Source organism: Pristiophorus japonicus, chromosome 13 (assembly GCF_044704955.1).
Source record: "Pristiophorus japonicus isolate sPriJap1 chromosome 13, sPriJap1.hap1, whole genome shotgun sequence".
NCBI classification, from domain to species: Eukaryota; Metazoa; Chordata; class Chondrichthyes; family Pristiophoridae; genus Pristiophorus; species Pristiophorus japonicus.
The window spans coordinates 114452846-114466240 of record NC_091989.1 but is presented as its reverse complement, the minus strand read 5'-3'; the positions used below and the strand labels follow the sequence as shown (position 1 = coordinate 114466240).

Here is a 13395-nt window from a genome sequence, read left to right as displayed (position 1 = left end):
ACTCTCTAAAGCTGGAGTGAAGTATCCAAATGGGTAAATACTGCAAAAAGAAAAGGAAAGAACTTGCATTTATATAGCGCCATTCACGACCTTGCTTCCCAAAACCAATTAAGTACTTTTGATGTGTAGTCACTGTTGTAATTTAGCCCAGTAACATTAATCCATGGAATTTCTCCATACTGCAGGTTTAACTACGTTTCAGATAAAGTGAAGATCTACAGTAATCAAGAGAAGACCAGGTACACTGTCCTATTGTAACAGTGGTTTTGGCTGCACCATCCACAAACCATCCGCCCAGGACTGTTATAAAACTGAAAATCCACAGCCATCTTTTGAGATTTGTTAATGTACTAAGATCTCTCCCAGTGATTACACCAGATTTTTGAAGTCTGATATTCTTCTGATTAAAATATTTCTTACAAGAATGATAGAATTCCAACTGGGAAGTGCATTGTAGCTCAATAACATCAATGCATGGAGTGCTTCTGAGACTAGTTCTCTTTTCGTCTGAGAAATATACTCAACACACTTGTTCTGTTATCAAGTGACCATTGACTTACACAGCACTCTTACAGCACCCTGGCATAAGATGCAAAGGGCTGTCAGTGACCTGTTACGAGGGGCAGGGACTTTTGTCGTGAGAAAATGTATATACAATAAAAATAATTCTCCCCGTGCTCATCTTTTATTTTTCAGGCACAGATAAGTCTGTACTCGCTGTTCTCCCTTTGAAAATGCACCCAGTTTTTAAACTCAAAGTTGTTAAAGAATCTCTTAATACAAAATAGTTTGCATCAATCCGTTAATCTGTGGTGCTGGCACTTGGGCACTGTTAATGGGAATGCTCAGATGCTAATACAGTTTCCTTTGACTATAACCCTGATGCACTACAGTCTTTAAACACACTATTTGGGGTGTTCTCATTAATAGAGTAACCATCTCGGTGCTTTGGTGGCCATGCCTCTTGTTCAGCATTCCACAGTTGGATTTTTATAGTTAAAAATATTTAATTGAGTCAGTTGTGAATTTTGTTTGTGCGCCATGTGTGTACTTGAGTGAACGATGACAAATCATTCTGTAATTCACCATCCCAAATGACTTAGACATCCTATGAGACAGATACTGAAGGGCAAGGCTGTTGTAGCTACTTACTCTGGAAGGTTATCGGATTTTAATGGTGCCAACTAACTGATTTTACTGAACTAGGGCTTTCACTGTTTCTGGTATCCCAGTTTTCATATTACAAGACTATGTCATGGTTCAGATGATGCCGCAAATCCGAGGAGCTAAGCTCAATGTAAGCTGGTTTCATGTGGGATTGTACACAAGACTGTGAAGCCTGCTGGGAGGATCTAGTAGTTATGATCTCTTGGGTAATGGGAATGCTATAGCAGCTATGGGTCAATCATATCACATGACAAGAAGGGCAAGTAATGCAAGGATTTTTGTTTTAATCCAGCTGTAGCAGTTAATTGTGTAGGCTCCACATGTCTTGTTTCATGAGGTTACAGCAGTTTTTCTCATTTTTACACAGGACCTTCCTTGGTCTCGAGGTTTCAACCGGCAGCAACTATTTACTTGAACTGGTCAACGAGGTGGATAAATCCATGGAGGAGTTCGATTTGAAAACTTATCATAAGGTTCGACTTCTTTATAAGCCATGCTGTATCTTGAAGTACATCACCAATGATCTTATTACACAACACACTTACTGCTTTGCAAGGTTTCTTGCCAAACTCTGCTCCTCCTGCGACTGTGCTGGGGCAGACTTGGCCATCACTCTCCGGGGAGGCAACTGGGGGTGGAAGCTTGGAGCGGAGCTGCCACTTGCATGTCCCTTCCCACCATCATCCCTTTCATGGGACACCCATACTGTCCTGCTAGCAAGGAGGTGGTGAGCACCTTGCTGCACTTCATTGCGGACATTAGGGCCCATGTCTATACTGACATCCCTCCTAGGAAGGATGTCTGAGCCTCTGGCTTTTCTCCTCCATAGATTCCCATCTATTTAGAAGAGAAACCATGTTGTTATTACACTAGCGCTGTGATTCCTCCATGCAGGTGGCCATCCTTATCTATCGAGTAAGCTAAAGATGCCAGTGACTGTTTATGTTGGAGATGGACTTCTCCATTCTCTGCACAGTCATAGTGAGTGCAGTCGCAATGCCAGTCAGAGACTCCTGTGCTTGTTCCTGCAGCTCCGGGATCATCCTCTTCCTGGTTGGCCCCCGAGGCTCAGAATCTGCATGCAGCCGAGCAGAGCTAGGAGACTCCTGCGCCCTCTGATGAGTCTCCACTGTTGTCACTGTCTCCACCATCTGTTCTTGCTCACTTGTGATCTGTGGGACACCAGCTGACAACACTACTCTATCTCGCGATGGTCCCACCCAGGTGTGCATATCTGCGCTGGTGGTCTGTGAGGTGACGCTGCGCCCTCAGAGGCAGAACATTAACACAAGCTTCACAAAAGAAAATCCAGCTGTCAGCAAACGGGGCCATAGCCCCTTTAAATATACCGGCAAGAAGCACATCATCCGGTGATGGCACCAGACCCACTCCCGGACCCACTCCCATTAAATGGAATGGGAAATGCGCAGAGCAGGCCTAGCAAGGCCCATTATGGTAAGATCTTATTTTTGGCTGGGATCACCGCAAGTACGAGTTTGTCACCTGCAGCCACCATCTCCTGCCTTCGCTCCGCCCAGTTAGGGGAAATCGCGGCCCTTCTCTCCAGGCTGAAGCCCAAGTTTCTCTGGTTTTTCCTCATCACTCAGACGTTTTACATTGGGATCAGCCTCATGGATGTCTCCCCTGTGTCTCAGCGACCAGAACTGGACACTGTACTCAAGGAGTTAGCTGACCAGAACGCTGCACAGTTTGATCATCGCTGCCTCTGACTGTTGTTTTACCTATGTAGTTGACTCTGTTGGCCTTGAACTTTACCCTGACTGATGAGATAAAAATGCCCTCTATCTCTTGGCTGTAAGTCTGCTTTGTGAATTGAGTGAGTTAAGGGCAGTCTCAGCTAAGTTTATTTGGCACAGATAACTCTGAGACTACGTGGAAGGAAAATTCACAGTGGTGCAGTAGGCATTGTTCCTGAGTTTGAAGTTGAGGCATGTTTAGACAGTGTGAAAGAACTTTACTTTGTATCTGACAATACCTGTGATGCCTGATACTCAGTAGTAAACTGATCCTTGCTGATGCTGATCCCCTCATTGTTATGAGCACAAAATATTCACTAAAGATACAAAATGAAAAGCCCAGTTGGTTGCCTAATTTCACCATGGGGCTATTGTGTGACTGTCATCTCCATGTCCCCACATTATAGAATGCTGTGCTTTTTTTTCAGGTTAGCTTTTGCAGTAACCCCACCCGAATTATGTCATGGGTGCCAAATTCTTATCATGTGATTGTTACTAGTTGTGAAAAGGCGATGGCCGCTTAACATGATTGATGTTACAAATATTTTTGGTGGATTGTCCTGTATGAGTAAGGAGCACCACACAGATCAGACACAGATTAACCATGGATTTCAGAATGGGCTAGAGGGGCTGAATTGGCCTCCTCCTGTTCCTGTGTTCCTATCGAGCATCTACAGAGTACTGCCATGAAAACACTTGTGCCTTGCACATGTCTCAAACCCGGTAAATTCAGCTTTTACAGAAAATGTACCTGAAATTCTGCTTTTTAAGGCTTCATGTGGTAGTATTGCATATTATCTCATCTGTATAATAACTATCTCTTGAATTTTGACAGAACCCTTCCTTTCACATTAGTGTGGCTTGGTGCTTGGGGGATGCTACTGCTGAACTTGAAAAACACCAACAGGAGCTGCAGGTAGGTACTGACGTACAAGAACGTAAAACTATATCAGATGTCAAAATTAAATGGTTTGCAGATCTTACCGAGGGCCAGTTGGAGATTTGAGACCACTCAAAGCTTCAGATTACCGCAGCAAACTGGTGCTTTATTTTTATTTGGTTTATAGTTTTATTTTTAATGCCAGTTGCTTCTGTCTTGATGGAGGGACTTGATTGTGTCAATACTGGAATATATACAAGGTCCATTTTTCTGTGCCTGGGACTATTGGATTGTCAGGGCACAACAAATGCTGGAAAATCAGGCTCGGGAGAGTGAGGCCACGTCTGACCTATCCATTTAAATTAACAAATAGGAAATCAGACTGGTTCGGCTAGGGGTGCAACCTCCTGCCCCCACACGATTTAGAATAGAATCATAGAAATTTACAATATGGAAGGAGGCCACTTCGACCCATCGTGTCCGCGCCGGCCAACAAAGAGCTATCCAGCCTAATCCTACTTTATAGCTCTTGGTCCGTAGCCCTGTAGGTTACGGCACTTCAAGTGCACATCCAAGTAGTTTTTAAATATAGTGAGGGTTTCTGCCTCTACCACCCTTTCAGACAGTGAGTTCCAGACCCCCACCACCCTCTAAACCTACCAATTACTTTAAATCTATGGCCCCTGGTTGTTGATGCCTCTGCTAAGGGAAATGGGTCCTTCCTATCCGCTCTATCTAGGCCCCTGTACACCTCAATACGGTCTCCCCTCGGCCTCCTCTTTTCCAAAGAAAACAACATTTCTCTGTATTCGCCGTGCCCAGGTGTTCCAAAAGGGACCTCTAACAAAAGACCATTTTAGTTCATTTTTAGGGAGCTCTGGCATAGCCATGAAGGTGGGTGACTGACCTGTACACATTGCCACTGTGTCTTTCCACTACCCTGGCTGTGTAGATGTTTTTAAATGTGAAGCTTTGAAATTAATTCTCTTTGCCCTGTGAGAACAGGAGATGTGCTGTGATGGTCATGTGATTTCAAGTACTGCTATAAATAGCAAACTGCTACAGTCTAATTCCTATCTGACCTACATAGACTGGAGTCACACTGACGGGGAATGGATGGGTGGTGTGTACAAGGGGTTACTTAAAGTAGAACTGGCAAGTTTTTAATATTTCAAAGTTGATTTTTATACAAAAACAACCCTGTGCACATGTTGTTTTTCATGTGTACACTGGGTGTGTTCGACTTGTAATTTTACTATATGAAAATCTTCACATTTGTAAAAGCACAGCTGCACATGGCTCTGTTAATGGATGCAAATTCTAACTTGTCAGTTTTGTCAGTACAAGTTATTGATGTGTTAGTCAAATTTGTTACATTTATGGATAGTTTTTCATGGAAGTTGGTGAACAAGCTATCAGTATTTTGGCTGGAAATGTTCTTTACCTGCCAAGGTTTGAAGTTATGAATTTATGAGAGCCTCTAACACTTTCTCTTAGAGTTATATTACACTGTCGCAGTACTTATTCCTACCATAAGGTGGTGTTGACTAGCTTGCATAACATCGCAACAATAGTTATATACAAGGATAGATATCTCTTATGAAATGGACTGGTAGTTTCATGCTGTTAGACATTACGTAAGTTATTGCCACAGAGGGGTCCAGTCCCCTGGCTCAAAGGGTTTTCATTATCTTTTCCTGAGAGCTCGTTGAATTGCATAAATCATAGAATTATCATTAAATTTTGTTTAAGCAGTGAATGCTGATAACTGGCTTGGTCACTTGCTCCCCACAAAGTGAGAGAATCTAACAAACCTTGAAGGAATTCACTGATTTGGAGGCGGGGGGGTATTTCAGCTTCTGCAGTCTATGTCCATCAAAATGCCAGGCTTAGTAATGCCAGCAAGGCTTTGTCAGCTCTTCCAGTTAAGAAGAAATGTTCAAATGAATAGCAATGAGCATAAGCATATTAAGTTAATTATTTTTAACACAAAGCAAAATACTGTGGATGCTAGAAATGTGAAATCAAACAGAAAATGCTAGAAATGCTCAGCAAGTCAGGCAGCATCTGTGGAGAGAGAAACAGTGTTAATGATTCAGGTTGATGACCTTTCATCAGAACTGGTAAAAGTTAGAGATGTAACAGGTTTTAAGTAAATGCAAGGGCAGAGAAAAGGGGGAGGTGTGGAAACAACTTGTATTTATATAACACCTTTAACTTGGTTAAATGTCCCAAGACTGTTCACAGGAGTGTTATAAAACAAAATTTGACACCAAGCCACATAAAGAGAAATTAGGGTAGAAGAGGTAGATTTTAAGGAGCATCTTAAAGGAGGAAAGAGAGGGTTAGGGAGGGAATCCCAGAGCTTAGGGCCTTGGCAGCTGAAGGCATGGCCACCGATGGTTGAGCGATTAAAATCAGGGATGCTCAAGACCAAAAGGGAAGGTCTGTGATCGAGTGGGAGGCAGGAGAAATTGAATGACAAAAGGGATGATGGTGCAAGCCAAAAGGAGATAGTAATGGGACAAGCAAAGAAACAAAAGCTGTGACTAGAGGATGTGTACATGGGAACAGCAGCAACAGCTGTGATCCAACAAAATAGGGACAGAGGTTATGATGTGAAATTGTTGAACTCCATGTTAAGTCCAGAAGGCTGTAAAGTGCCTAATTGAAAGATGAGATGCTGTTCCTCGAGCTTACGTTGAACTTCATTGGAGCAGTATAGGAGGCCAAGGTCAGAGTGAGAGTGGGGCGGAGAATTAAAATGACAGGCGACCGGAAGCTCGGGGTCACGCTTGCGGACTGAATAGAGGCGTTCCGCAAAACGGTCACCCAATCTGCGTTTGGTCTCCCGAGTGAGAACAGTCCACATTGTGAGCAGTGAATACAGTATATCAAATTGAAAGAAGTACAAGTAAATCTCTGTTTCACCTGGAAGGCGTGTTTGGGGCCCTGGACAGTGGGAAGGGAGGAGATGAAAGGGCAGGTGTTGCATCTCCTGCGCTTGCACGGGAAGGGGCCGTGGGAAGGGGGGAGGGGTGTTGGGATGATTATTTTGTATCAGTTTTTTCTGACAATTGGATAATGATGGTGACAGCTCTTTTAATTGTCAGTTATTTTGTGTGATGAAACGAGGTTACTGTGGCATCAAGCCGCAGACTGAACAATCAATTCCATATTTTGGACAGACAACTATTTCCAAAATGCACAAGTTCTTCTTGTGTTGCTTTTCCTTTCTCATTGATGTTCTCCCCTCCTCTAAAGTCAGTAATTGCTGACTGGGCTAAGGTTCCACAGGCAGCAGTCACCATCCAGTACTTTGCTCAAGTGGCCAGTCTTCATACCTGAGCTTTGACCGTGAGTGTTGGCAAGCTATTCGACTGCAGCGCTGTGTCACACTGGAGGTTGATTCTATCCTCACCTAATGTCTACCTGCCACATGCACAGCAGTCGTTGCTGGACAGTGATGAGTAATGCCTCATTTTCCCCTTCCTACCCCAGAGTGCTGAGGCCAATTGTAGCAGGCTTACAACCGACGATGCACAAACTGGAGGTCGAAATCTGGGACCTTCCAGCTGTGTATAGCTCAGTTACTCATTAAGCCTTCTGTGAAGTCTGGTTTTCATTAAATGCAGTTGTTATTGTTTTTTTAAAATCTTTTCTTGCCCTTTATCTATTTGGAGAAGTTAAATGATCTTTTGTTTACCATGTGTGCTGTGAAGCTATTTCACCGGGCACCACAAATGATGTTGCTGCATTAGGTATGGAGTCTTCTCAGTTCCTCCCTGTAGCTATCCCACCCTACAGCTCCAGAGTACAGAACCAGAACAGGGTATTTTCCACATCCAGCCCGCTCCTTCCATGTGTAAACTGCCTATCATGGATTCCACCCCACCCATTTAATCGAGGTTTTGCATAAATATTCCATTACCCAAAGGTTATTCAAAAAACTACAAATGCTCTTCAATCATCAGGTCCTGGTTCTTTAATCCATTCCTTGTGTCCAAAAAGTATCAAATATGTATAAAGCACAAAAAAAAGGAAGAATTAAAATATTTTATTATGTTTCAAGAATTTTTGTTTTTAAAAACCTCCTATTAGCATGTGATAGTGCATCAGATCTGATGTCATCCCTACATTTGATGTGTTGCTGTTGTTTTCAGGATATAGTGGATAAATTTGAAAACAGTGCCAGAATCCTCCGAATGTATGCGGATCAAGTGCGATGCAAAACCGGAAACAAGATTTTCTCCTTTCCCCTGCGATAGCTGCAGATGCTCTTTTTTTGAGGACTCTACTGGAAGCTACGACTTGAGCCAAGAGTGTGACAAAGCAGCCTTGGGAAGAGATAGTGTCCATTCTTTCCCAGCTATCCACTCCAGTTCTGGAGAGATAGTGTCGCCTCTTGCCTGTAATGGATCATGCATTACGGCTAGTTTGTCATTGCAGTCAACGATTTCCTTTTGGGAATAAAGGCAACCATAGTTTTTAAAATGGATATAATGTTAGTGTTTAAACTTAAGTCTGGAGAGAAATGGCTTTTAAAATCCTAATTCTATCCATGTATGTAAAGCATAACAGTGGGGTGACTGAGCCTGTTACTAATTTACTACAGATTTTAATATTGTTTATAGTCCCTTCACCATAGTGACTGCAGCACTTCAAGACAAAGGCCCACCACCACTTTCTCTGGAGCAACTAGGGATGGCCAATAAATGATGGCCTTGCCAATGATGCCCTAAAATCCGAGAATGAATTTTTTAAAAACTTCACAAAATAGTTAAACTTTATAACCAGTTTCTATTTATTTCCCCATTTTTTTGTTTTTTGGCTTTTTATTTTTTTTAGCCAAATTTTTTTTTTTTTTTTTAATACTGAACTAAAAACTGAAGCCAATAAGAATTTAAAATATGGAGTTAAGTCTTTTCAGTGTTATTCTTGCATATTTAAAAATGCCTCATTCCAAGCTTCAACCTGAAAATGTCTGCACGGAGCACGAAATATATAAAAATCCTGCTTATTAATTGTAGTCTGCATATATAGCATTTTCCATTTTTCCTGTGTTTATTTCTTTAAAAATAATGAGACCTTAGATTTGAAATAAATACCCTACGTGTAACTGTGAAAATACCATATAAATTATCAGGTATTCATCTAAAAATGTACTTCTGAACTCAGAATGGGGCCATACTGATTTTTAAATTGTTGTGGATTGAAAGCCTGTTAGAGTTATGATTTGAGGATTACAGTAGTGTTTCTGTATATGTTTGTTTGAGGATATGCTTTGAAGACCTGTTGGGTATTTTATTTGTTTTCTTGGGGTGAGATGACTGCATACATAAGAACATAAGAACATAAGAACTAGGAACAGGAGTAGGCCATCTAGCCCCTCGAGCCTGCTCCGCCATTCAAAAAGATCATGGCTGATCTGGCCGTGGACTCAGCTCCACTTACCCGCCCGCTCCCCATAACCCTTAATTCCCTTATTGGTTTAAAAAAAAAATTGGCCCTGAATTTACTGGGAAAATAACAGCAAGTTTAACGCACATGCATTATTAATGCGTAACCCCCCCCGCCCCCAGCAATTTGTTGTGCGCAGGATGGGCTGTAAGTTGCGAATCGCCACATATTGCTGCACAATTTGCACCGTTCCACCGTTAGCCTCGTAAAAACGGGATCTCGCTGTCCATCCCCTCCTGTGAGTTTCAAGAAATTGCTAGATTTCCTCTGTAAATACCAATTAAACTCGCCGCAGAAAGTTTGGGACGTTATTTCACAACGTAAGGACCCTTTTAATGAGATTTATGTTTCTGCAATGCCACTCAACCTCGGAGGCCCAGAAATGGAACTGTTGAAACTGTGGAATCTCCCTCCTGCAGATAGTAAGTTGTTTTTTTTTTATCTTAGTTTTTTTTTCTTTTCCTTTATCGTTTTTCTCAATGAAATCTTTCTCTTCCTCACTTTATTTCTCTTTCTGTACCTGATTTCACTATATTTCACCTTATTTTCCTCTACGTCATTTGCTCTGTTTCTCTATCCTTAAATTTCATTAGTTAAGGAGATAGACTGTTGGTCCCATCATTCAGCAAGGTACCAGATGGCCATTTGACCTCACCATGCCGTTATCAACTTGCAGCACAAATATTTTTCGAGTTGAACAGTGTGGAAAAAACATCAAACTCACTGGGCACGTTCCAGCAAATTCTGGCCCATTGTTTCTGTCACCACTGTTTTTAATTGTATTTTGATATAAATTGGGCACTTATGGGACTAAGGAACTGTGTCTTTCCAGAAAAGCTTTTCACTTGCTGATAACTTTGTGCTAACTGTCAAGTGGTGTGATATTGAGTCCTATCTGGGTAAGTTTGTTGTTTGAAGTCACGCTTTAGATTGCGTGCAAAAGTCGGAGTAAGCTTGTGTCAACGACAGTTGACTGGAGAGTGCCAAAAGCAGCACCATCACCTGACCTATTCTTCAATTGGAAGCATTTCATTATAAGTGAGGAAACTTTTTAAAGACATCTTTTGTAAGTTTATTTTTTTTATATAAAAACTTTGATTATTTATGGATTTTAAAACTGTTTTTGAAGACTTGATAAAAGCACAAGCAATTGGAGTGGTGGCTTGTGATTGGGAACGGGAGGGTTTAGTTAACAGCATTGCTAAGTCCTGCCCAAAGCCCTGCCATGTAAAACCGAGACACATGGGCCTGGCCTTACTCCTCAGTTATGGGCGCTCTGAAGTCTACTGAAAAGCATCAACTCCAGTGTAGCGACTGCATTGTATATACTTTTAAAGTTCCATCGGAAAGGGAGGAGATTTAATGAAAGATGTATGACTTGTTTCACAGGTTCTAAATTTGCTTTTGTAGAAATAGAAATTGCTAAAGTTCATAAGGAAGTGCAGCCATTGTTAAATTTGCGGGTGATGCAACAATGAATGTGGAGATTAACAATTCAGACCAAGGCAGTAGGTTACAGGTCTATTTAGATAAGTTAGATGAATAGCCCATGTGGCAGATAGCATTTAAAGTGGACAAGTGCAGTATCATCTTCTTGCGGTTAGGTGCTCCAGGCGAGCCTATAACATGCAGGGGTACTCCATTAAAGGTGAAAGATCAAGAAAGAGGGTGACCACTCATTAAAAGTGCACAAGCATTGTGAGGTATAGGGAGAGCATTTTCAGTTTCCAATTGTGTTGCTAAGGCCATCAAGTACAAAATGAAGAGTCTTGTACTTCAGCCTCGGAGTTTGCACTTGGACTATTGTGTCCAGCTTTCATCCCCACAGCTATTTTAGGATATTGGAACTCCTCCAGAGCCTCAGAGGCGGTTGACCAGGGTGATAGCAAATCTTAGAGCCCTTAGTTATAGGGATATGCTCAGTTATTTACTTTGGAGAAAGACAGGCATATTGGGGATGTTATTGTGATTTTTAAAATTGTGCAGTGGTCGGGCAGAGTCTTTTTCGATTAAAGTAGATCGGTATTAGGCCATAAGGTTATGACTATAAAGTCTTTAGACAGGGCTGGGTGAGATGCCTGGAAGTATTTATTTTCATAAAAGGTTATTATCCTCTCAGTCATAGGAAGCTGCTACAATCCTTTAGAAGGGAACTTGATAAGTTACTAAGAGAATATTTCCAGTTATAGGAACTATGTGGTTGTGATTATAAAGAGTGACTGGCTATCATGTTCTCTTGGAGATGGATAGATTGCCTCAGGGAGGGATTTTCCATAGTTTATCTTGAATGGATCAATTTTTTTTCTTTTGTTCTTTTCTAAATAGACTTGGTAAGTGACAATGGTAGTTAGTGAAATCATTGGGCAAGAACAAATCATTGGGCATTGGAAGTAAAGATCAGTTCAACTAGTAATATTGTACAAAATAAAGTGCTGAAAATGTGGATATCTAATAATGAAGCAAGAAGCTGTATCATAGAAGAAGTAGTAATTAGAAAACCAGGAGATGATGGCTGGTGCAGACTGAAAGGCACAGGGATATTGTAGCCATAGGACGCAAGGTGGATAGCCATGTATTTCATAGGGAGAATGTTAATAGGTGGAGAGCTCTTTCTGTAGAGGAAAGGATAGAAGGGTTTCAGAAGGGAACAGGAAAAGCCTCAGTGGCATTAGTATAGTGTAATTTCCTCCATTTGTCATAGATTTTTAAAATAATTAATTTTTATTTTGTAAATGTTTGTTTATGATATTTCAGCTTCCTTAATACGATGTATCTGTCCCAAACTTTATTTTGCTCACTGTAAAATGATTAAAAAGTGAATGATAATCATTGCTTTTTACTTCCTGGTTTGCTGTTTGAGAATTCTTCAATGATTGGCTGCTCAGCCAGCTTGATGACTTCGCTGTTTCTGGATGCCAGATAGATGATGCCAGGATAAAATTGACATCGTAATAGGGGAAATCAATGCCACGGAGCCTGCTAAATCCTTGTGAGCAGCTTTCTTGGAGGTCAGCGGCAGGCGCTGTCCCTTTGCTGCTGGCAGAAAAATCCAGGCATTATGTAAAAGAACTAATGCATGGCATGGAATTTCTATCCACATTACTTCCTAAGTCATGATTTTTGAGTCAAGGTTTTTATTTCAACCTTTTATAACCGGGTAAACCCTATGTCAATATTTGGCTGTTAATTGCAATCTTCTGGCCACTAGATGGTGCTGTTTTGCCTTTCCAGCCACTTTGCAATTTAATTTCATTTGTTCTTTACCTGCTCCTCCTGACCAATTTTCCTATTTGACTCCCTCCTTATCCCATTTATGAGCTGCACAATACTAATTTTGGGCCTTGGCTTACCCAAACCCTCCCAGCATCAGCCACCTCCCCCCCCCCCCCCCCCCCAACTCTGCTTTACTTTTGTTCCACTCTCAAATTCTTGAGCTTCGCTACATCCTTTTCCTGCCCAATTTATCCTTATTGCAGTCTCCTTGCTCCCTCCCACCTTGTATACCCTTTGTGAATGTCAGATGCTTGGGCCATGGTCTGCTCACTTCCCCCACCTGGTTTATCCTGTATGGCTGAGTGAATGCAATGCAGTAAAATCATTAAATAATCTGTTCATGATTCAATGGAATCGCACAAATACATTCTGTGGCACTGTGAATGGAATCCAACAGATTAATTCATATGTGGCTGAATCAGTGGAATCAAGCAAATTCATTAAATAATGTGCAGTAGGATTGGGTGAATGAATTAATTAAATTATGTGGTCAAGTGAAATAAATCAGCACATTTACTAAATAATGGCAGTCAGTGGAGTTGAATTAATTTTAATAATGTATGGTTCAGTCAGTAGAATCCTACACCTCACTAATTCATTACTTAGTACTCTCTCATATATTGACATCCCGTTCTCTCCCCCCGCCCCCCCCCTCCCCCCCTTTCCTGCAGCAACTATTTTACTCTCCTGAAAATGCTCACTACCCACAATGCATCTCATCACTAATCTGTTAAAACATTTCCCAAGCTACCTCTGGGGTGCTGACCCATTTAACACCCCCTCAAAACACCGCATCCTCTCTCATTTTTTTTAAACATTTATTCATTCATGGGATTTGAGCACTGCTGGCAAGGCCAA

General features: G+C 41.5%; 1 protein-coding gene across 1 annotated transcript in view; it reads left to right on the top strand.

The window, feature by feature from the left end:
- usb1 (U6 snRNA biogenesis 1) overlaps nt 1-12090 on the top strand; it is a 29287-nt gene extending 17197 nt beyond the window's left edge. The window contains exons 4-7 of the mRNA XM_070897902.1: nt 186-239; nt 1535-1640; nt 3760-3840; nt 7968-12090. Of these exons, the coding sequence (XP_070754003.1) occupies nt 186-239; nt 1535-1640; nt 3760-3840; nt 7968-8072 (346 nt within the window). The 3' untranslated portion in view covers nt 8073-12090. The remainder of the gene's footprint in view (nt 1-185; nt 240-1534; nt 1641-3759; nt 3841-7967) is intronic.
- The last annotated feature ends 1305 nt before the right edge of the window (nt 12091-13395 follow it).